This window comes from Dipteris shenzhenensis, chromosome 9 (assembly GCF_047967505.1).
Source record: "Dipteris shenzhenensis isolate YYH24624 ecotype China chromosome 9, Dip_SZ_1.0, whole genome shotgun sequence".
NCBI classification, from domain to species: domain Eukaryota; kingdom Viridiplantae; phylum Streptophyta; class Polypodiopsida; order Gleicheniales; family Dipteridaceae; genus Dipteris; species Dipteris shenzhenensis.
In genome coordinates this window covers 41,389,102-41,412,616 of record NC_141604.1, presented here as the reverse complement: position 1 = coordinate 41,412,616, position 23,515 = coordinate 41,389,102, and the positions used below count along the sequence as shown (strand labels likewise).

Below are 23,515 nucleotides of genomic sequence, written 5' to 3'. Positions count from 1 at the left end.
CATCATGCCATGCATGACAAAAACCAGAACTCAAAAAGAGCTAGCAAATAACCAGGGTTGAGACTGAAAATGCCACCTCAACCCTGAAGCAGAATCAGAGAAGAAAGCCGATCCCCTTGATACTTTGAAAAATATATCCCTCCTAGCAGAGGTTTCTCTCAATGACCCCTGCATGCTCGCCCAGATGGCCATTAAAGTATGTATAGTATCAATCCATATACTCGTCAATGTCTGAGAAGGGTAAACCTGGGATCCATCCAATTCCTCTATACATCTGGCTCTCCAAATATGCCATGCTGCAATACTAGCCAGAATCTCCCTTGGAGGCCAATTACACGTTTAGGCGTTGCTCGTAATCTTAGCCAAGGCGATCCACCTATAGTTGCAGCCCTTGTTTATTTGATTCATGATACATAGACTGGTTTTGTGCATGGCCATAGTATTTTTATAATATCTTCTCTTTTTAGGAGGTCTTTATGTCAAAAGCTCCAAGATCTTTGCATGCCACAATGAGCTTATCAAAACCCAGGAGGACATGCAAGGATGGTACTCTAGATCCACATTCTTATCCTTAATCATCTCAAGTTATACCATCCAAGGAATGTAGCCAACATCCCTTGATTCTCTCATTCCTACCATCTACCTCCATTTCATCATTGCTTGCATCACCTAGATAGATGTGGCCCTTAGTTACGTGGATAGACTAGAGACCTTTGCTAAATAATTCTCCACAAAGCCCACCTCAACAAATGTTCCTATGTCCAGTGGTCAGTTCCATTCCACATTACACACTATGGGAGTGAATAGTAGTCTGGAGCCTCCTAGTATAAAAAATCATACATGGTTTGTCTAGTGGTCAGGTACATTCTACATTCCACACTATGTGAGTGAATACTAGTTAGGAAGTACAAAACAAAAAAAACATGGTTCCCACACTATGGGGAGTTGGCCTCCCGAGAGGCGTCTTCCTATTCCTCAACTTCAATTCAATCCAAAGCGATCAAAGATCATCATGTCTCCAAAGTAGAAGAGCGATTTGCCTTGAATGTGGGACAATATTTACCTTTGACATGGCCGCGAAATAAATGCCCCAGAATGATCATGTTGCTTCCTACTGCTCCATACCTCTTTTCCTTGAATGTGGGACAATATTTACCTTTGACATGGCCGTGAAATAAATTCCCCAGAATTATCATGTGCGCTCCCTACTGCTCCATACCTCCAAAGCCAAAACGTACTCCTTGAGGACCTTTGTGTACTTTCAAGGCCCCAAGTGCTTGAACTCTCAAGGAGATAGCCTGTGGGGGTGCGATTTTGAGGCCTCAATCTACGGGGAATCTCACAGGGAGGGAGCAAGAAGGGAGGAAAGAGGCCTTGAAGGTGGATAGGTGACAAGATTGATTATCAACAAAATAGAGGAAACAATGGGAGGGAAGTGAGATGAGAGATCGCCATGAGGACTGGTCAAAAGATCGGGGAAGGTAGGTGGATGCAGGGGGGTGGGAGGAGGATGCTGTGAGGGCGGCAGGAGGCAGCAGACCGGGGGAGAAGTGATCTTTGGAGCTGGCCCTAAAACTGGCTGAACCTATATTGGGGGAACTAGGATTGTGTTCTATGGCTGAATATCTAGAAGGAGATTGAAAAAATTCTCCCTCTTTGGAAAGACTAGATGCTCAAGGTGGGCCTCAGCCGTCTACTCACCCTACAAGGTCTTAAATTGAAGTCTCACCCTTGTCTAGGCTCTATTGTCTATGTTGAGCCCATCGTCTAGCGTTCTTTTCCACTCTCTTCACTCTTCTCTTGCCCTCCACTCTAGTCCAAACCTCCTCTAATGGGGTAACCCAAGGGGTTTGATACTGACAACAGTAAATTAGCTGAAGGAGAAAAATGCCCCTAATGTGATCACCTGACACCTTCCAAGATTAGACTTGCTTGAACCTATTTTCAGAACTAATCTCATGTCACATGTGGAGGTAAGGCCAACAATGCACCCCACCATGCTCTGTTGTGAAGGTATTGAACAGCTTTCTCCACCAATTGTTTGTCCTTCCGAAAATGGGATGGATGAGGTATCAAGGGTGCTGCTATGTGAGTCTTTTTGGCTAGACCAAATGGACGCCTTCTCCATCTAGGTTCTTTTGTCAAATGAGAGTCTCCACCTTCTAGCTTAAGAGGAAAATGAGAAAAGGGGAGGGGAGGAAGGGGAAAAGACCAACTCACACTGCTCAACCTAGAATCATCCCTCCCTAGGTGAAGAGTTGAAGCGAATGAGGAGCCAATAGAAAGGCTAACCTTGCCAGTCCAATCTGGCTCCACGGGCCAGATAGTAGGACCTTATCTTAGAAATAGGAAAACACATATGTGAAAGTTTGCTATTAAATAATAGGTGCTGTTGAAGTAAACAAGATGTCCAATAGGAATGCCAACCAAGGCTAGCTGTGACTCCTGTTGAAGAAACAATCTCTTAGGCTTTACCCTAAAATCCGTGCACATGTTAGCTCTGCATGGTACAATGCATGGGAAAGTTGTGGGACACTTGAAGAATACTCTCCACAATGTCCGAGACCATGAAGAAAATCAATTGAACTTTGAGGGTTTTTGGAGTCGAAGATGCAGCAACGAATCAAAGGCATAGCCAGATTAACCCAAGCTTGAAAGCCCACGCCAAGGCACAAATCCAAGCCGTCAAAGTTGATAGAGCCACACCACATTTCTAGGGTAACCAGACCAAGGGACAAAACTTAACACATCGGTAGCTACAAGCACCCAATTCCATAAATATCCTTTGAAAAATGTATTACGCTTCTCCAAACACATAGGTAGCAACAAGCAACCCATTTAAGAAATATTCTTGTAAAAAATTGCTCATAATAGGCAAATATGACCATGCATAATCCATATGGGGCATCCTATGAGTCCCATGTACTAATAGATGCATCATGTGTTACTCTCGCAATTGTAGTCAAAAGAAGGTTTGAGTTCACCCCTACACTCTAGAGGCATAGTACATGAACCCCAAATCGGGTGAGATGACCTACCCACAACCCCTAGCATTTACCCTTTCTTGGAACAAAGAAAGCCTCTAGGATGTGTGAATAGTTCATTGAGACATCAATATGGTTCCACATGCCAAAACTTTGAGGGAATCCATAAGGCAAGACAGGAAGGGGTCCACACTAGTCGAGGGGCTGATGAAGGCATGGAGATGGGAGCAATGGAGGGTATCCTTGAAGGGTAGGGCTAGGGGGAGGTGTACGGGCTGAATCTTTATATGATTTCTATCCCATGGTTTTTAGGTCTTGAACAGGTACTCCAGGTTAGGTTGTCTAGTAAGCAATCAGAAAATTTAGAAATGAAGTTTTGGTGAGTTGGTTTAATGCCACTACTCCCATGGAGGGTGGCCTCCTAAATGTGATCACCTGACACCTTCCAAGACTAGACTTCCTTGGACCCATTTTCAAAGCTATTGTTTTTTTTTTTTTCCAAGAAAAGTACTTCATCAAGTATGAATAAAAACCACAGAGCAAGCTCAAGTGCGGGAGTACATCATGTCAAGCATGAGAAAAAACAGCTCAGAATGAGCAAACAAAAATCCCAGGCGGCGGCTGGAAATGCCACTTCATCCCTGAAGGAGAGTCAAAGAAGAAAGGACAATCCTTCCAGACTCTGAGAAAAGCAACCCTCCTAGCACTAGCAGTCCTGGAGGTTCCCTGTATGTTTGCCCAAATGGCCATCAAAGTGTGTATAGTATCTGCCTAGATACTGGCCATAGTCTAAGAAGGGTGAACTTGGGAGTCCTCCAAAGCCTATGTACATCTAGCTCTCCAAATATGCCATGCAGTGATACTAGCCAGAATCTCCCAAGATGTGTCTACAGAAGCGTGGGTAGCTCTGAATGGAGTAAACGGAACATCCCAGAGGGAGCATGACAAAATATCATCGAACGAAGAAAGTTGTGTCCGTGTCATGTCCCTCGAAAAAAGCTTGTGAACCAGTGAGTGACAACCAAGCAACTAATCCCCAGGTCATGAAGAAGGGTGCTCTATGAAAAGTGCAAAGTATCCTAGCAACACCCTTCCAAATCATCCTCGCATGAGTGCACTCCCAAAGGCAGTGCTGCACTGACTCGACTGCTGAGTGGCATCGAGGACAAGTAGGGTCCACCCCGAACCTGGATCTCGACAGGTTCACAGCAATCCCTCCATAAATAGTAAGCCAAATGAATAACGTGACTTTCCTATTCCTGAGGGATTTCCAAAGTCTCCTCCAAAAGTTTTTTTGCATCTCTACAGAAATCTGAAAAGTATCCCAATGAGGAGCTCTAGAGGACCTCCAACCTCTACAACTGAGCTGGAATCTCCTGGCATTTCTGACCGTGTAACGAAAGAAGGGAATGCTCTTCTCTAGGTGCCCTGCAACTATCCACTCCCATTCCCCTGGATCCCACTGCAAGGATCTAATAGGGGAACCTCCATACAACCAAAGCCTCCAAGATCCAATAGCCAGGAGAATGTGGTTTGGATCCAGATACCACTGTGAGTCTCTACCCATCTCCATGTATCCTGCAATCCTGACACGCTGAAAAAGAGCCTCCAAAAGAATGTCCTTTGAAGAATTGTGGAGTCTGCCTCCTGCATGAACCTGAAAGACAAGGGTATCCTCATGTGCATCCCGCAAGGCTATAACCTGCAGAGGGATACCTATCCTCAAAAAAGCCCCCAACCAGGTGGACTCAGAAATAAGCAAATGATCTGTATCCATCCACTCTACTGGTATGGCTGCATCTTTCTGTTGCATTCTGGCTGCACTTCCTCTGAGGTAACTAACTGAACGAGCTCTCTGATCCTTTGGAAGCATCCTGAAAGATTTCCAAGCATCCACCGTGGATGCAGGTCCCAACTCCCATCTAGACCACTGCATATAATATGACATGCCCAGTGATCTGCCATGCTCATCTAGTATGCAATCATTCCAACCATGCACCCAACCATGCTCTGCTATGAATATTTTAAACATCTTTCTCCACCAATTGTTTGTCATTTGGGAAAGGAGGTGGCTGACTGTGTCAAGGGCGCTGTCATGTGAGCCTTTTTGGCTAGACCAAATGAATGGACACCTTCTCCATTTGAATTCTTCCATCAAATAAGAATCTCCACCTTCTAGCTTAAAGAGTAAAAAGGAGAAAAGAGAAGGGGAGGAAGGGGAAAGACCAACTCACACTGCTCAACCTAGAATTATTCCTCCCTAGGTGAAGAGTTGAAGCCAATGAGGAGACAATATAAAGGCTCACCTTGCCATTCCAATCTAGTTCCATGGACCAGATAGTTGGTCCTCATCTTAGAAATGGGAAAACACATATGTGAAAAGTTTGCTATTAAATAATAGGTGCGGCTGAAGAAATAGGATGTCCACTAGGATGTCAACCAAGGCAAGCTGTGACTCCTGCTGAAGAAACAATCTCTTAGGCTTCAGCCTGAAATCGGTGCACATTTTATCTCTGCATAGTACAATGACCATGAAGAGATTACCAATCAATTGGACTTTGAGGGTTTTTGGAGTAGTCAATGTCATTGCAGCAACAACAAAGGCAACCCAAGCTTGACAGCCTGGCACAAATCCAAGCCGTCAAAGTTGATAGAGCCACACCAAGTTTCTAGGATAACCAGACCAAGGGACAAACTTGGCCAGCCTAGACACAAACACATCAGTAACAACAAGCACCCAATTCCATAAATATCCTTTGATAACATATTACACTTCTCCAAACACATTGGTAGCAACAAGCACCCAATTCAAGAAATATTATTGTAAAAACTTGACGTGACCATGCATCATTCATATGGGGCATCCTATGAGTCCCATGTACTAATAGATGCATCATGTGTTACTCTCGCAATTGGTGTCAAAACAAGGTTGGAGTTCACCCCTGCACTCTAGAGGCACAGTATATGAAACCCCAAATCAGGTGAGCTCACCTACCCACAACCCCTACCATTTCCCCTTTCCTAGAACAAAGAAAGACAAGGGAGGCCTCTAGGACTTGTGAATAGTTCCATATGGTTCCAGATGCCAGAACTTTAGGGAAGCCATTAAGCAAGACAGAAGGGGTCCACCTTAGTCGGGGGCTGATGAAGGTGAGGGGATGGGAGCAATGAAGGGCATGCTAGGTGGGAGCTAGGGGGAGGTGTATGGGCAGACAATCTTTACATGGAGTGTTGAATTGGTAAGATTTCTATACTATGGTATTTAGGCTTTGAACAAGGTAGTCCACGTAGCTCTTGGCCAAGGTATGATTTAGTAGATCATGAATCTCTCTTTTCATTTGACTTTTCAAGAACAATTCCTTGTCATCTTTTACAATCCACATCTGATGAGAGTCATAATCTATCTTTGAATTGTAGGGCTTAATGGAAATCTTCAAGTTCTAATTTCTCTAGTACAATTGTACTTAATTTTTGTGAATGTAGGCTCTCTATATGGGTTAGCACTATATCTACCCAAAAGGGATCTGTTATGCTCTAGCCGAGATAGCATGACCTCGGAAAGATTGGTGGGCATTTTCTCTTAGATGACCGACTTCTGTAATATTTAATGTGTGTAAATAAAATGGTCGAGAGAAGTAACTGCCAAAGTCCTAGGTGAGGGTGAAATGGCATTGACTAGGTGGTTCTGAGTGCTAAGGCCTAGGTGCACCTAAATGTGTAATAATGCCAAGGGGCAAATGGTTTAATTGTGCCCCAAGAGAGGGGTAAATGGTGTACCAAGTAAAAAGGGCTAAAATGATGACATGTGGCAAAGGGAACCATCTAGGGAGTTGAGGGTTTTGTGGATAGGCATGAGACAAAGAAATTACGTATCTGATGAAATGCGATCCATGAGAGCAAGGCTGGGTGAAAAAACGAGATGCCATCGCCCGTGATGAGATAAAATCGAGATTAGAGAATTAGCTAAGGTACGTTTCAATTGGTATCAGAGCGTGCGAGGGTCAAGGTGCCTAATATTGCCAACTATAGACCAGAGAAGTATGCTGGTCGGATGACCGAGCGCAGTTCTGATGTGATCGAGGTTTGGTTACACAAGTGGGAAGAAGCCTTCGCCATTTGTGAAATCCGATCTGATCTAAAGAAAATCCGTGAGGCTGGAACACTGAAAGGAAAGAGTAGAGTGGACACAAAATCAGAATACTTGCATATAGAATGAAGAAGAAAGAGGTCCTTAAGTAGGCACCTCATACAAGGTCACTGACATCACTGATGACCTCAAAGCTCCACAATCATCTCCTCAATCTGCTCCTAGATTCACTCAATCATCCTATGTGGCTTTTCCACCACCTAACTGTGCCTCTAGCACTCACACATAGAAACATAAGGTGTGCCTGAGGCATACACCTTGAGATATCCCAACAACTCACCTGTTTATTGAGGCAGCGGATAGATGGTGGATAAAGCAACAGAAAGATCAAGTTGCTCCTACCAGCTGGGAAGGGTTTAAAGCTGAATTTAAGAAACACTTTCTTCCACCTGACGAAGAGTCCCGAGCTTGGGATGCTTATAGAAACCTTCGTCAGAGGAATTTGTCGATGGCAGAGTACACTGACAAGTTCAGGGAATGTGTCATAAAAATAACAGACCCTCTCCCTATGTCGGTTCAGTTAAAAGACTATATCTATGGACTGAACGACAAAATTAAAATGGAAGTTCGGGCTAAATATGTGACTACATTAGATGAATCTATTGCAGTAGCCCTGAACTATGAGGATGCCAGAGGCAGATCTAGTGGATTTGTGCAGGCAGGGACTCAGTATGAGTACCCGAGAAAAGGGGGATTTCAGAGGAAATGGATTTCAAAGACAAGTGTCTCCCAGCCAAGTGGCCAAACCAAGCAGGTGAAGCTGGTTGAGGGACCAGGAAAAACAAGTACCACCGTTGGGGTGAAAAGAAAAATGACTCCAATGGCAACCCAGGCTTGGTCAAAGTCCTCGTTGACCCCTGAACAAAAAGAGAAAGCTAGAAAAGAAGGATTGTGCTTCGGCTGCCTTCAGCGACATCAGTGGAAAGACTGTCCACTAAATAAAGACCGTCGCATGGCCAATATGATAATATCTAAATGCGACGCGGAAATGCAGGAGAGTCCCAATGCGGAACATATGCAGATGCAATTGGCGGGACCTTCTCAGAGGTTAGTACTTGTGTTGTTAAGTGTGTCTGTTACTAAGTTAGTAAGCGGTGCACTTGATAACATCCTTTCAAAGCCCGCAGCAACGGGGTATACAGTTTTCAATGAGCCCGAGTTGATTAAAATGAAAGGGCAAGTAGCCAATCATGATGTGATTGTGTTGTTTGACTCAGCGTCAACACACAATGTAACCAACTCGAAGCTTATTAAGAGGCTCAAGTTGAAAACTAGTCTGTCTGACTATGCTTATACGGTCAGGATGGCGGACGGAAGTTCAACTGAAGTATGGGACCAAAGGATTACCTAGTTGGAACTTCGAATTCAGGACTATGTTGAGAAGCTAGACTTTGAACTGACCAGACTTGCTCACGCAGATATAGCCCTAGGCATGGCTTGGCATTTTCGGAAAAATCCAGCCATTGATTGGAAGAAGCATATTTACCAGTTCAAGATGAACGGGGTAGAATATGTTTTGCGAGGTGAAAAGGATTTACCTCGAGGACCATTGATTTCAGCCATGGAAATTCGGAAGACTCCGAAAGAGTTTTTGTGTCTATGTATGGCATCGATAGAGTCGATTGACGATGCATCGACTAGCACTGAGGCTACCCAAGATGGGGAAATGGCCGAGTTGGCTAAAGAAATATCAGAGAAGTTCTCTGAATGTTTTAGGGATGAACTACCTTATGGGTTACCTCCAGAGCGGAAAGTTCACCATAAGATTGAACTGATCCCGGGGGCAGAACTTGTAAATAGACCTCCCTATAGAATGAGCTTCATTGAAGAGGCGGAGGTGCGTAGACAACTGGAAGAATACCTCAAGTTGGGGCAGATTCAACCAAGTTTCTCACCTTTTGCTTCGCCAGTGATATTAAAGAAGAAAAAGGATGATACGTTTCGCCTCTGCATAGATTACAGAGCATTGAATAATATCACTGTTAAGCACAGGTATCCGATGGCTCAGATTGATGATTTGCTAGATGCATTACATGGAGCCGTGATTTTCAGCAAGATAGATCTTAAGTGTGGCTACCATCAGATCCGGATTAGAGCCAAGGATGTGCATAAAACCGCTTTCAAAAGTAGGTTTGGTCATTATGAGTTTTTGGTAATGCCCTTTGGACTTACCAATGCTCCAGCGAAATTCGTCATGCTTATGAACGATTTACTACGTCCGTATATCGGAAAGTTTGTAGTACATTTTATTGACGATATTCTAGTGTTCAGTAAAAGTATTACTGAGCATCGTGAACACTTAAGAATAGTGTTTAGTACTTTGAGGAAAGCCAGTGTTTATGTAAATAAAAAGAAAACTATACTGTGTATGGTTAGGCTTGAATATTTAGGGTTCATAATTACTCCACAGGGGGTAGAAATGGATCCGAAGAAAGTGGCTGCGATACTGACTTGGCCAATCCCTCAGAGTCTGACCACGTGTTGCGGTCATTCTTGGGATTTGTCCAATTTTATAGAAGGCATATCAAAGGATATTCCGAAATAGTATCGCCATTGACTGATCTGACCTCGGATAAAGTACCTTTTATTTGGGGACAGAATCAACAAAAAAGTTTTAACACCATAAAACAAGCTATGGTCACAGGACCGGTGTTAAAAATAGTTGATCCCCAGAAACCGTTGTTCTTGGAAACCGATGCAAGTGGCATTGCGGTAGGAGCAGTTCTCCTTCAAGAGGAAAGGCCAGTAGCCTTTGAAAGCAAGAAGCTTTCTCCCTCTCAAAGAAATTGGCCAACTCATGAATTAGAGTTGTATGCTATTATCCATGCTTTGAAAACATGGAGGCATTATTTGTATGGTTCAAAGTTTTATGTGGATGTGGATCATGATACTCTGAAACATTTTTGTAAACAGCCTGACTTGAGGGGCCACCAAGCTAGGTGGGCAGAGCTCATGCAGGAGTTTAATTTAACGATTCGGTACCGAAAAGGAAAAGATAATAAGGTTGCTGATGCGTTATCTCGCATTATGCACAACCTGAGTTTCACGGTATTAGAGAGTACTCTAATGACCGAGATCAGAGAAACTCAAAAGGTGGACGAGTTTGTCTAGAGCTTATGGCCTAAAGCTCATGTGTTAAAACACGAGGAAAATGAAATGGATGACCTAGCATCCAGAAAAGGCCAAACTTATGCAAGATATACCATAAGGGATGGTATGCTAAAAAGAAATGGCAAGGTTGTAGTACCTAGTTAGAATGATCTCAGGCAGAGAGTCATTCGACAGTGCCATGATAGCCCATGTGCGGGACATCCAGGGGTCGAGAAGACATATGATCTCGTGAAGCGAGATTTCTTTTGGCCAAAGATGAAAAAGCATATTCATGAATATGTGACACGGTGTTTTTCGTGTCAGGTAAGCAAGGCCGAGCGGGTGAAGCTACCCGGACTTTTACAGCCCTTGGAGATACCACTAAGTAAGTGGGAGAGCATTTCCATGGACTTTATTGTAGGGCTGCCTACAACACAAGGAGGGTATGATTCTATCCTTGTGGTGGTTGATCGTCTAACCACGATGGCTCACTTCATTCCGAATAGAGAGTCTGTTAGTGCCCCGCAAGTGGCGGATTTGTTTATTAGACATATATTTCGTTTGCATGGATTGCCTAGATCCATAGTGTCAGACAGAGATGTCAGATTTACCGGTCATTTTTGGACAACGGTATTTGAGACACTAAGGACTGAGTTGGGAATGAGTAGTGGGGATCATCCTGAGACGGATGGTCAGACGGAGAGAGTCAACCAGACTTTAGAGGATATGCTGAGGGCATATGTGTCATTGAGGCAACATACATGGGACAAGTGGTTGCCATCGTTGAAGTTTGCCTACAATGATAGAAAACATTCCTCTACACGGTTCAATCCGTTTGAGCTGAACTATGGTTATAGACTAGCAAATCCAACTATAGTTGGAGTACCTCAGAAAGTTCCTAGTGCCGCGAACTTTGTGGTTCAGATGCGGGAGATGCTAGCACTTGCGAGAGCTAATATCCGCCAAGCTATGGATAGAGCCAAGGTGTATGCGAATGAAAACCGGTCTATAAGAGTATTTAAGGAAGGAGAAAAAGTTTTTCTCAGAGTTCCTTCACACTCGAAGTCGTCGACTTCAGGAGAGTGTGCTAAGTTATCACCTCGATACTGTGGGCCGTGGTTAATTCTAAAAAGAATAGGCAAGGTAGCCTATAAATTAGAATTACCACTGGGGTGTAAGGTGCACCCAGTGTTTCATGTTTCTCGTTTAAAGAAATTTTTGCATACTGGTGACTCACTAATCGAAGGTGTGGTTTTGTTTCAGGAGATAGAGGATAATGCGAGGCGCAAACCAACAAGAATCCTCGACCGAGGAACAATGCAAGTACGCAATCGGAAGATCCCCACAGTGTTGGTTGCATGGCATGGTCTACCTCTATCGGAAGCTACCTGGGAATCCGTATACCAGTTATGGAGAGTGTTCCTAGATTTCATCATCGAGGACGCTGATGCTTGAAGAGGGAAGGAATGTTATACTCTAGCCGAGATAGCATGACCTCGGAAAGATCGGTGGGCATTTTCTCTTAGATGATCGACTTCTGTAATATTTAATGTGCGTAAATAAAATGGTCAAGAGAAGTAACTGCCAAAGTCCTAGGTGAGGGTGAAATGGCATTGACTAGGTGGTTCTGAGTGCTAAGGCCTAGGTGCACCTAAATGTGTAATAATGCCAAGGGGCAAATGGTTTAATTGTGCCCCAAGAGAGGGGTAAATGGTGTACCAAGTAAAAAGGGCTAAAATGATGACATGTGGCAAAGGGAACCATCTAGGGAGTTGAGGGTTTTGTGGATAGGCATGAGACAAAGAAATTACGTGTCTGATGAAATGCGATCCATGAGAGCAAGGCTGGGTGGAAAAACGAGATGCCATCGCCCGTGATGAGATAAAATCGAGATTAGAGAATTAGCTAAGGTACGTTTCAGGATCATTGTGCAACATCCCCCTTTGGATTTGGAATAGGATCTGGTATGCGCCTATACAAGGGACACGGGTCCGTTCATCCCAATGTCAACCACCTATTCTGTTGGCAAACCAACAAACTCCCATGAATGTGTTGTGAATAGATGATGTGAGGTCTAACTGGGAAGAACAGCCACAACTCCTGGCTTAGCTGGAATGGGCCACGGAATCCTATTAAAATTATAGTGGTTTTGGCAGGCATCATAAGCTCCTTTCAGCATGAAGGTGCAATACGTAGCTAGAGTAGAAAAACCTCATGCCGATAATCGTTACATCTTCAATATCCAAAGCAAATATCACTTGAAATCAGTCTTGAACTTGTCATCTTATTGGTGTGTGACTAACTATACACGCTAGGACTGCTTTATCCTGTTGGTCCTAAACAATGTGCTCAATACGTTGTTTATCCTCTTATGAGACTGATACTTGGATGGTGGTGAGTGTCGAGGTGCTGCCATGAGAGCTCCTTGTCGGTCAGACAGTAAGGTCATAGGACCCAAAATTGTTTGCACCTGCAAGTTTGATAATTTTAAACATAAAAAAGATAAGAGTTGTACACCAATTTTGAGTTAGAAAGACTCATATATTCATGATGAGCTTAATATGCAAATTTACATAATGCAAGTATAAAAGTAAAACAACCAAGGATAAGAAGCATTCTCAATGGGAGAGGAATCAATTTGTTACGCTCAAGTTGAGGTAACATGACCTCGGAAGGGTCAGTCGACATTTTTCTTTAAAGGATCAATGTTTGTATTATATTAGTTTGGGCTTCACGTAAATGATCAAAAAGGAATCAAGGTCAAGGTCCTTGGTGAGGGTGATATGGCACTAGACTAGGTGGATCTAAGGCTAAAGGGTCTAAATGCACTAAAGGGTCTAAATGCATTAAATGTGCCAAGGGGCAAATGATTCAATGATATCCCAAGAGAGGGGTAAATGATGCATTTAGGAGGTACCTTAGAATGAAGACATGTGGCATACTAGATCCATCTAGGGAATTGGGACTCCTTGGGATTTGGCAAGCAGGAGCTTTCACGTAACAGTAGATTTTTTCTGTGAGCTTGCTACCATCGAGGTTAGCTGGGAGGATAATCTGTGTGCCTATGCCCGTGATTGGTGTGAAATATTAGGTGTTAAAATACTTGTACGTATCATTTGGTATCAGAGCGGCAGGTGATTGGGTTGGATCGAGGGTTCATCAGCGTGGCGATCTGTGAACGATTGGCGATGCGTCGGATTGTTAATCCGCTTTTTCGTCAAGCCTTAGTGTGATACCACCAGGAAGCCAATAGAGGAGCGGGGATCCTGTCTTACAGAAGATGAGAAAAAAAAGACTAAGACTGAAGCACACGCTGGTTTACGGGTGATTACTTTTAGGATTCCGTGACATCGCGTGGAGGGACTAGCTGTCATAATCTTGTGAATTTTGCAAAGCCATGGAAATGAAGAAAATCCGCGAGGCCACCCAATGTTTAATGAGGTAGCGGATAGGTGGTGGATAAAACAGCAAAAAGATGGATTGGCATCCACTACTTGGGGGGGTTTAAAAAAGAATTTAGAAAACACTTCTTACCTGCTCACGAAGCATGCCCAGCTTGGGATTAATATCAAAACCTTCATCAGAGAAATTTATCAGTGGCGGAATACACTGATAAGTTCAGAGAAAGTGTAATGAAGGTTTATGAGCCTCTACCTCAGTCAATCTAGGTAAAAGATTTTATCTTTGGATTGAATGATCGGATCAAGATGGAAGTTCGGGCTAAGTATGCGAACACGCTGGATGAAGCAATTGCCATAGCCCTGAACTATGAGGATGCAAAAGGGAATAGACCAAGTGGGTTTGTGCAGGTTGGGACTCGGTATGAGTACCCGAAGAAAACTGAGTTTAAGAAGAAGTGGATTAGCAAAGGGAGTGCCTCACAGCCTAGTGGTCAAGCCAAGCAGGCGAAACCAGTTGAGACTCCTAAATCAAGTACCACAATTGGAATCAAAAGAAAAGTAATACCAATGGCAGCCTAGGCTTGGTCGAAGTCTTCTTTGAACCCAGAGCAAAGAGAAAAAGCGAGGAGAGAAGGCTTGTGTTTTGGATGCCTTCAGTCTCATCAGTGGAAAGATTGTCCACGAAACAAAGATCGTCGGATGGCTGAGATGGTGATCTCAGAATGCGACGTGGAAATGGAGGAAAGTCCCAGAGCAGAACAGATGCAGATTTAGCTAGCAGGATCTTCTCAAAGCTCAGTACCTGTTTTGTTATGTGTGTCTGTTGCTAAGCTAGTAACTGTGCACCTGAAATGAAGAAAATCCGCGAGGCCACCCATATGTTTAATGAGGCAGCGGATAGGTGGTGGATAAAACAACAGAAAGATGGATTGGCATCCACTACTTGGGAGGGGTTTAAAAAAGAATTTAGAAAACACTTCTTACCTCCTGATGAAGCATCTCGAGCTTGGGATCAATATCGAAACCTTCGTCGGAGAAATTTATCAGTGGCAGAATACACTGATAAGTTCAGAGAAAGTGTAATGAAGGTTTATGAGCCTCTACCTCAGTCAATCTAGGTAAAAGATTTTATCTTTGGATTGAATGATCGGATCAAGATGAAAGTTCGGGCTAAGTATGCGAACACGCTAAATGAAGCAATTGCCATAGCCCTGAACTATGAGGATGCAAAAGGGAACAGACCAAGTGGGTTTGTGCAGGTTAGGACTCGGTATGAGTACCCGAAGAAAACTAAGTTTAAGAAGAAGTGGATTAGCAAAGGGAGTGCCTCACAGCCTAGTGGTCAAGCCAAGCAGGCGAAACCAGTTGAGACTCCTAAATCAAGTACTACCATTGGAATCAAAAGAAAAGTAACACCAATGGCAGCCCGGGCTTGGTTGAAGTCTTCTTTGAACCCAGAGCAAAGAGAAAAAGCGAGGAGAGAAGGCTTGTGTTTTGGATGCCTTCAGTCTCATCAGTGGAAAGATTGTCCACGGAACAAAGATCGTCGGATGGCTGAGATGGTGATCTCATAATGCGACGTGGAAATTGAGGGAAGTCCCAGAGCAGAATAGATGCAGATTTAGCTAGCGGGATCTTCTCAAAGGTCAGTACCTGCTTTGTTATGTGTGTCTGTTGCTAAGCTAGTAACTAGTGCACCTGATAATGTCCTGTCAAAGCCCGCAGCAACGGGGTATACAGCCTTTAATGATACGGAGTTAATTAAGATGAAAGGGCAAGTAGCTAATCATGATGTCATTGTGTTGTTTGACTCAACATCAACACACAATGTAATTAACTCCAAGCTTGTAAAGAGGCTGAAACTAAAGACTAGCCCATCTGACTATGCATATACAGTCAGAATGGCAGATGGAAGTTCAATTGAAGTATGGGACCAAAGGGTTACCCAGTTGGAGCTTCGAATTCAGGACTATGCTGAGAAGCTTGATTTTGAAATGACAAAGCTTGCTCATGCAGACATAGCCTTGGGTAAGGCTTGGCATTCTAGGAAGAATCCAACCATAGATTGGAAAAAGCACATTTATCAATTTAAGATGAATGATGTGATGTATGTCTTACGAGGTGAAAAAGATATACCTCAAGGACCGTTGGTTTCCGTAATGGAAATTCGAAAAGCTCAAGAAGAGTTTTTGTTTCTTTGTACAGCATCGGTAGAGCCGATTGATGATTCTTCGGCTAGCACTGTTGTTACCCAAAATGAAGAGATGGCCAAGCTGGCTAATCAAATAGCAGAGGAGTTCTCTGATTGTTTTAGGAATAAGTTACCTTATGGGTTACCTCCAGAGGAAATGTTCATCATAAGATTGAACTAATCCCCGGGGCAGAACCTATAAATAGACCTCCCTATAGGTTAAGTTTTACCGAAGAGGCGGAGGTACGAAGATAACTAGAAGAATACCTCAAGCTGGGGCAGATTCAACCCAGTTTCTCACCTTTTGCTTCGCCAGTGATATTAAAGAAGAAGAAAGATGATACTTTTCGCCTCTGTATAGATTACAGAGCATTGAATAATATCACTATTAAGCACAGGTATCCAATGGCTCGGATCGATGATTTGCTAGATGCGTTACATGGGGCCATAATTTTCAGTAAGATAGATCTTAAATGTGGCTACCATCAGGTCCGTATTAGAGCCAAGGATGTGCATAAAACCGCTTTTAGAAGTAGGTTTGGACATTATGAGTTTTTGGTAATGCTGTTTGGACTTACCAATGCTCCAGCTACATTCGTCATGCTTATGAACGATTTACTACGTCCCTATATCGAAAAGTTTGTAGTACACTTTATGATGATATTCTTATATTCAGCAAAAGTGTTGCTGAGCATTACGAACACTTAAGAGCATTACGAACACTTAAGAATAGTGTTCAGTACTTTGAGGAAAGCAAATCTTTATATAAATAAAAAGAAAACTATACTGTGTATGGTAAGAGTTGAATATTTAGGATTCATAATTACTCCTGAGGAGGTAGAAATGGATCCAAAGAAAGTGGCTGCGATACTGACTTGGCCAATCCCTCAGAGTTAGACCGCTTTGCGATCATTCTTGGGATTTGTCCAATTTTATCGAAGGCATATCAATGGATATTCCAAAATAGTATCGCCATTGACTGATCTGACCTCAGATAAAGTACCTTTTATATGGGGACAGAATCAACAGGAAAGTTTTAACACCATAAAACAAGTTGTGGTCTCAGGACCGGTGTTAAAAATAGTTGATTCCCAGAAACCGTTTTTCCTTGAAACCGATGCAAGTGGCATTGCGGTAGGAGCAGTTCTCCTCCAAGAGGGAAGGCCAGTAGCCTTTGAAAGCAAGAAGCTTTCTCCCTCTCAACGAAATTGGCCAACTCATGAATTAGAGTTGTATGCTGTTGTCCATGCTCTGAAAACATGGAGACATTATTTATATGGGTCAGAGTTTTATGTTGATGTTGATCATGATACTCTGAAACATTTTTGTAAACAACCTGACTTGAGAGGCCGCCAACCTAGGTAGGCAGAACTCATGCAGGAGTTTAACTTGACGCTTCGGTACCGAAGAGGGAAGGTTAATAAGGTTGATGATGGGTTGTCATGCATTATGCATAATATGAGTTTCACGGTATTAGAGAGTACTCTAATGACCAAGATTAGAGAAACTCAAAAGGTAGACAAGTTCGTCCAGAGCCTTTGGCCTAAGGCTCATGTATTCAAACCCGGGGAAAAGGATGACCTGGCATCCAGAAAAGGCCAAACTTATGCAAGATATACCATAAGAGATGGTATGTTGAAAAGAAATGGCAAGGTAGTAGTACCTAATTAGAATGATCTCAGGCAGAGAGTCATTCAACAATGCCATGATAGCCCATGTACGGGACATCCAAGAGTCGAGAAGACATATGATCTCGTGAGACAAGATTTCTTTTGGCCAAAGATGAAAAAGCATATTCATGAATATGTGACACGTTGTTTTTCGTGTCAAGTAAGTAAGGCAGAGCGGGTGAAGCCACCCAGACTTTTATAGCCCTTGGAAATACCACTAGGTAGGTGGGAGAGCATTTCCATGGACTTTATTGTAGGTCTGCCTACGACACAAGGTGGATATGATTCTATCCTTTTGGTGGTTGATCGTCTTATCAAGATGGCTCACTTCATTCCAACTAGAGATTCTGTTAGTGCCCTGCAAGTGGCGGATTTGTTTATTAAACAGATATTTCGCTTGCATGGATTACCCAAATCCATAGTGTCAGACAGGGATGTCAAATTTACTGGTCATTTTTGGATTGCGGTGTTTGAGACACTAAGGACTCAGTTGGGAATGAGTAGTGGGGATCATCCAGAAACGGATGGTCAGACGGAAAGAATCAACCAAATTTTTAGAGGATATGCTTAGAGCATATGTGTCATTGAGGCAACATACATAGGACAAGTGGTTTCCATTGTTAGAATTTGCCTACAATGATAGAAAACATTCCTCTACAGGTTTCAGTCCCTTTGAGCTGAACTATGGTTATAGACCAGCGATTCCAACTACAGTTGGAGTACCTCAGAAAGTGCCTAGTGCCGCGAACTTTGTGGTTCATATGCGGGAGATGCTAGTACTTGCGAGAGCTAACATCCGCCGAGCTATGGATAGAGCTAAGGCGTATGCGGATGAAAACAGATCCGTTAGAGAATTTAAGGAAGGAGAAAAAGTTTTTCTCAGAATTCCTTCGCACTCTAAGTCTTTGACTGCAGGAGAGTGTGCTAAGTTATCACCTAGATATTGTGAGCCATGGTTAATTCTAAAAAGAATAGGCAAGGTAGCCTATAAATTAGAATTGCCATAGGGTTGTAAGGTGCACCCAGTGTTTCATGTTTCTCGTTTAAAGAAATTTTTGCATACAGGTGACTCACTAATCGAGGGTGTTGTTTTGTTTCAGGAGATAGAGGATAATGGAAGACGCAAATCAACAAGAATCCTGGACCGAGGAACAATGCAAGTACGCAATCGGAAGATACCCACGGTGTTGGTTGCATGGCATGGTCTACCTCTTTCAGAAGCTACCTGGGAATCCGTATACTAGTTACGGAGAGTGTTCCCCGACTTTATCATCGAGGACGCTGATGCCTGAAGAGGGAAGGAATGTTACGCTCAAGTTGGGGTAACATGATCTCGGAAGGGTCAATCGACATTTTCCTTTAAAGGATCAATGTTTGTATTATATTTGTTTGGGCTTCACGTAAATTATCAAAAAGGAATCAAGGTCAAGGTCCTTGGTGAGGGTGATATGGCACTAGACTAGGTGGATCTAAGGCTAAAGGGTCTAAATGCATTAAATGTGCCAAGGGGCAAATGATTCAATGATATCCCAAGAGAGGGGTAAATGATGCATTTAGGAGGTATCTTAGAATGAAGACATGTGGCATACTAGATCCATACCCCAAAGCTTACATAGTTTGCGAGATGAAATCCCATTGAACTGTGTCAAGGGCTTTTGCAATATCTACCTGCAAGAGTAGAACATCCTGTTGCGTGTATTTGGCATATTCAATACCAATATAAGCATTGGCAATGTTATCTCTGATATGGCGACGTGGAACAAAGCCATATTGGGAGGGATGCAACCCATCATGCAAATAACCTTTGATATGATCAACCACCATTTTGGCAATGATCTTGTAAATGACTGGCATAAGCGTGATTGGCCTCCAATCACCAAGTGAATCACATAGCTCCTTCTTTGGAATCAGCTTGAGAAGACCCTTTTTCCATGACACAGGCATTTGCTGATTTTGCCATGCTGCATTTACTAGGGAATTGGGGCTCGTTGGGATTTCAAGCAGGAGCTTTCACGTAACAGTAGATTTTTTCTGTGAGCTTGCTACCATTGAGGTTGGCTCGGAGGATAATATGTGTGCCTATGCCCGTGATTGGTGTGAAATATTAGGTGTTAAAATACTTGTACGTATCACAATTAGTAGCGTTTATATCAAAGGCTGCATCTACTGCCAAATCCATCATGCCAAATAATCTATCTCTAGTTCTATGCTCAACTCATCTATATCATCAAGGTCTATATAACTACCGAAGACTTGTTCCTCTAAGTCACCCTCTTCAACAATATCAAATGATACAAGATTCCCATTTTCTTCCCCAATGTCATGATCCCCACCTCCCTCTATTACAATGTCAGTATTTTCACCTTATTCTTGGTCCATATCATGATCTTCATCTTCTTGAATAGATCAATTGGAATCAACTACATCCCCATTTTCCTCCCCAATGTCATGATCCCCGCCTCCCTCTATTACAATGTCAGTATTTTCACCTTCTTCTCGGTCCATATCATGATCTTCATCTTCTTGAAGTTATTATCAACCAACCCCAATGTTGCCTTCCCACTGCATGGATGCTCTTCCAAGGCCCATCACAACCCATTTTGTGTGCGAATAATTTCCTCCATTGTCATAGTAGCTAGTCCCTGCTATGCGTGATGGAGTTTATGGTTTTCAATCTTATGAGTGACTCTCGTGAGATTGAAACTGCACTATGTTGTGTTTTTAGAGGATGAGTTTGGGAATGTTTCTGGATTCATCTAGGTATATCCTCTGGCGAAGTGTGCCCTATACTTACAAAGTTGAGGAATCCCGATAAACGAATGGAGTATCAAAAGCGGCCTGGCGCTGGTCTTCCCAAACCTTCTAGACCATCAACCATAGGTATCACATATGAATCATGGGCTGCCAGCCATTAACCATAGGTATCGCATATGTATACAAAAGATTGATAAAACATGGCACTCAATTTAAAAATACTAAGAAAAGGGCCGAGCACCCAAAACCCCTATAGAGTCTGGGATTTCGGGCAGTGGCTCCTTTAGCAGGATAGGATTTTGGTTTCAGACCTGTGATTTTGCAACACATTTGCAGTATCTATTTGGAGATAACTTGTAATGCAATCAACTATAATATAATCCCAAAGAACAACACATGAAGCTAGGTGAACCTCTTCAAGGATCTGCATAAGGAGAGATCAAATTGCCTGTCTCACAGGAGAAATGTTTCTGGAAATTAGATCATTACGAGCTTGTCCTGAGAAGAACACATGAGACAGTTGCCATTTATGCACAAAGTTCAGAAAACAACATAAATGAAAAAATCAGACGCGATCCTAACTTAAACAGAAGAGGGTTGATCAAATAAAGGCAAAGGAACACGGGAACAGTGTGATCTAATAATACATTATCAGGGAGAGAGAAAGCTAATACAACAAGGGAAGGAGCCGATGGGCAGACAGAAAGAGGTTTGGGATCAATGGAAGGATATGACATAGAGTGAAAGAGTGCAGAAAAGCAGCGAGTGAGGGACAAACTGACAGAAAAATAGGCCAACAAGCCAAGAAGTGGGCTGATAAATACTGAGAGATGGTTAAGAATTTTCAGGAACGGTGAGAGTCCGCAGAAAACAGAAACTTAAGCACGAAACGAATCCTTTAACTCATTTGCATTTCTGACATAAATACACTGCCCTTTTTCAGTTCCTTGCTTGATCTTAGACCCAGCTTGAACTTAGACCCAGATACCCTGCCCTTTTTCAATTTCTTGCTTGATCTTAGACCTAGCTTTACAATACCAAACACATAGAGTGACTTGCCAAGAACAAAGGATTACAATTATTAGCTTGAGGATAATCAATACCTGGGATTTGAAGGCCCGTATCGTAGGTGCTCCATCAAGTGCTTCTGTGAAAGAGCTATAAACTGGTGAGCGAGAAGTGCTATCAAGTCTCCTGAGTTCACGAGAAGTACATCTATAATACTTCTGCAATATAGTCACAAAGTTATTATAGAGTTGTCAATCTGTGGAGAGAGATATTTTACCCTGGGAAATAGAAAATTTTACATTTACAGATTTACAGCACCCTATCCTAAGCGATCTCTACAAAAAAACAATCACAAAGTGTCTCATGATGCCCCTCATAGCAACACTCAAATTCTTTTTGAGGTTGATTGATTGAATATAACATGGCACTCATTTTGCAAGTTCTTTTATCCCAAGAGATTACATCAAGGTGTCTTTTAAAAGGATTTAAGCATATGTCCAGGATTCAAAATTCCTTGAAATATCTTTAGGAAATCCTGTAGCAGAGCCAGGACACCTATGAAAATATTCTAAGAGGTATTTTTCATTCCGTAGGACTATTATCTAGAGAAATACTATACACTAGTGACTTACAGGCATCTTTTAAAGGACAAGGACTTTACTTACAAACACGCAAAAAGGGGGATAGGACTCTCATTTCCTAGTTATCCTCAGACTCTAGCCACTCCTACTTTCCCTCGTACATGACACTAACAGTGGCTCCGTACACGACTAGCCACTCCTACATGCCCTCATACATGACACTCAGAGTGGCTTTGTACCCAGCAGGTGCATCTTCGATTGTGCCTTTGCAGTTTGGCAAGTAGTTGCATGGGCCAAGAAAGCCACTAGCCCTTGGCCATTCTTTTGCTTGATTTTGAAAATGCATATGATTGAGTGACTGCAGTCTCTTGGAGGGAACCCTTTGTTGCATGACAGGTTTCAGATTTTTATACCTGTACGCCAGGGCTGCCTACTTGCCCCCTTTCAAAAATTTAGACTTTTTTTTTGCAAGAAAAAGACTTCTATAAAGTATGAAAGACCCTCCCTGAGAAAACTCAGGGGAGAAAAGCACTCCATTCCCTGAGAAATACCGCCCTCTTGGTAGAGGCTGCCCACAAAGACCCCTGAGAAATACCGCCCTCTCGGTAGAGGCTGCCCACAAAGACCCCTGCATCCCCACCCATATGGCCATTAAAGTATGTAGTGTGTCTGTCAAGATGCTGGCCAAGGTGTGAGTGGGATGAACTTGGGATCCGTCCAAGGTCTCTGTAAAAAAACTTTCAGACTTTCAAAAGGCCTTTGACACAATTCCATGATCTCGCCTGATTAGGAGACTTCAAGAGATGCAGATCCCAGAAGTCATGATCTAGGGTCTGCTGAGTCTATATGAGTCAGTTAGAGGGAGTGAATGAACCCCATGTTGCCTTCCAACTGGATTAAGAGCACGATTGGTGTTGTACATGCCCAATCTACTATGAGATTTGTGGACAATATCACTGGCTCCTTTAGGAAGGGCATAGGTTTCAACAATTGTCTCAGCTGATCGACTTCCATGACCAGGTTTGCATCTGCCTTTACTTGATCAAGATGCATTGACCTAGAGAGACTCTTTTTTTTTTTGCAAAGAAAGGAGCCTTCTATTAATACTTGAAAAACTTCATACAAAACAGCAGCCTTGAAGGTGGTGTGTATGGGAAAAACCAGATCAAGGTTGAAAGAAGAAAAAACCAGCCTGTTCCAAAGAAACCCAGCTCACTACCAGGAGGGGGGACTATACTAGGGAATCTTTGGTACAGGGGCTAACAACCAGGAGAGGGGACTATACATCTGGCGAATCCACTGCAGGGTAAAAAAGTAGAAAACTTTTGCAGGCCAAGCCTTGCAGAAACGTGTGCGCCTTGCAACAGTCACCCTAGAGTCCGAGGTCCCATGGTTCCACGTGGAGCGCAGGGTGTAGATGATATCCTGCCAGATGGCGACAAGGGTAGCCGAGGGTGGAACCGGATGCTCGCCCATCACTAGACTATAGCGAGCAACCCAAATGTTCCATGCTGTGATACTAGCTACTACCTCCCACACGCTCTGCTCCAGAGGGGGATGAGGATCCGGGCTATCAGGAGGGACCGCCTCATGGAGATCTATCCTCTGAATGCTCTCACCCTGTATCCGGTAAGCTGAAGAGACCTCATCAATCTGGAACGCGTGACCTCCCTCGGTCAACCAAGCCAC

At 43.1% G+C, this 23,515-nt stretch overlaps 1 protein-coding gene across 3 annotated transcripts in view; it reads right to left on the bottom strand.

Annotated features, from left to right (window-relative positions):
• Positions 1-23,515, bottom strand: part of ABCC13 (multidrug resistance-associated protein 11) — a 340,660-nt gene that overhangs the window by 27,839 nt on the left and 289,306 nt on the right. For all 3 annotated transcript variants that reach the window (XM_087378873.1, XM_087378874.1, XM_087378875.1), the window contains exon 28: positions 21,341-21,463. In XM_087378873.1, coding sequence (XP_087234999.1) covers positions 21,341-21,463 — 123 coding nt within the window. The remainder of the gene's footprint in view (positions 1-21,340; positions 21,464-23,515) is intronic.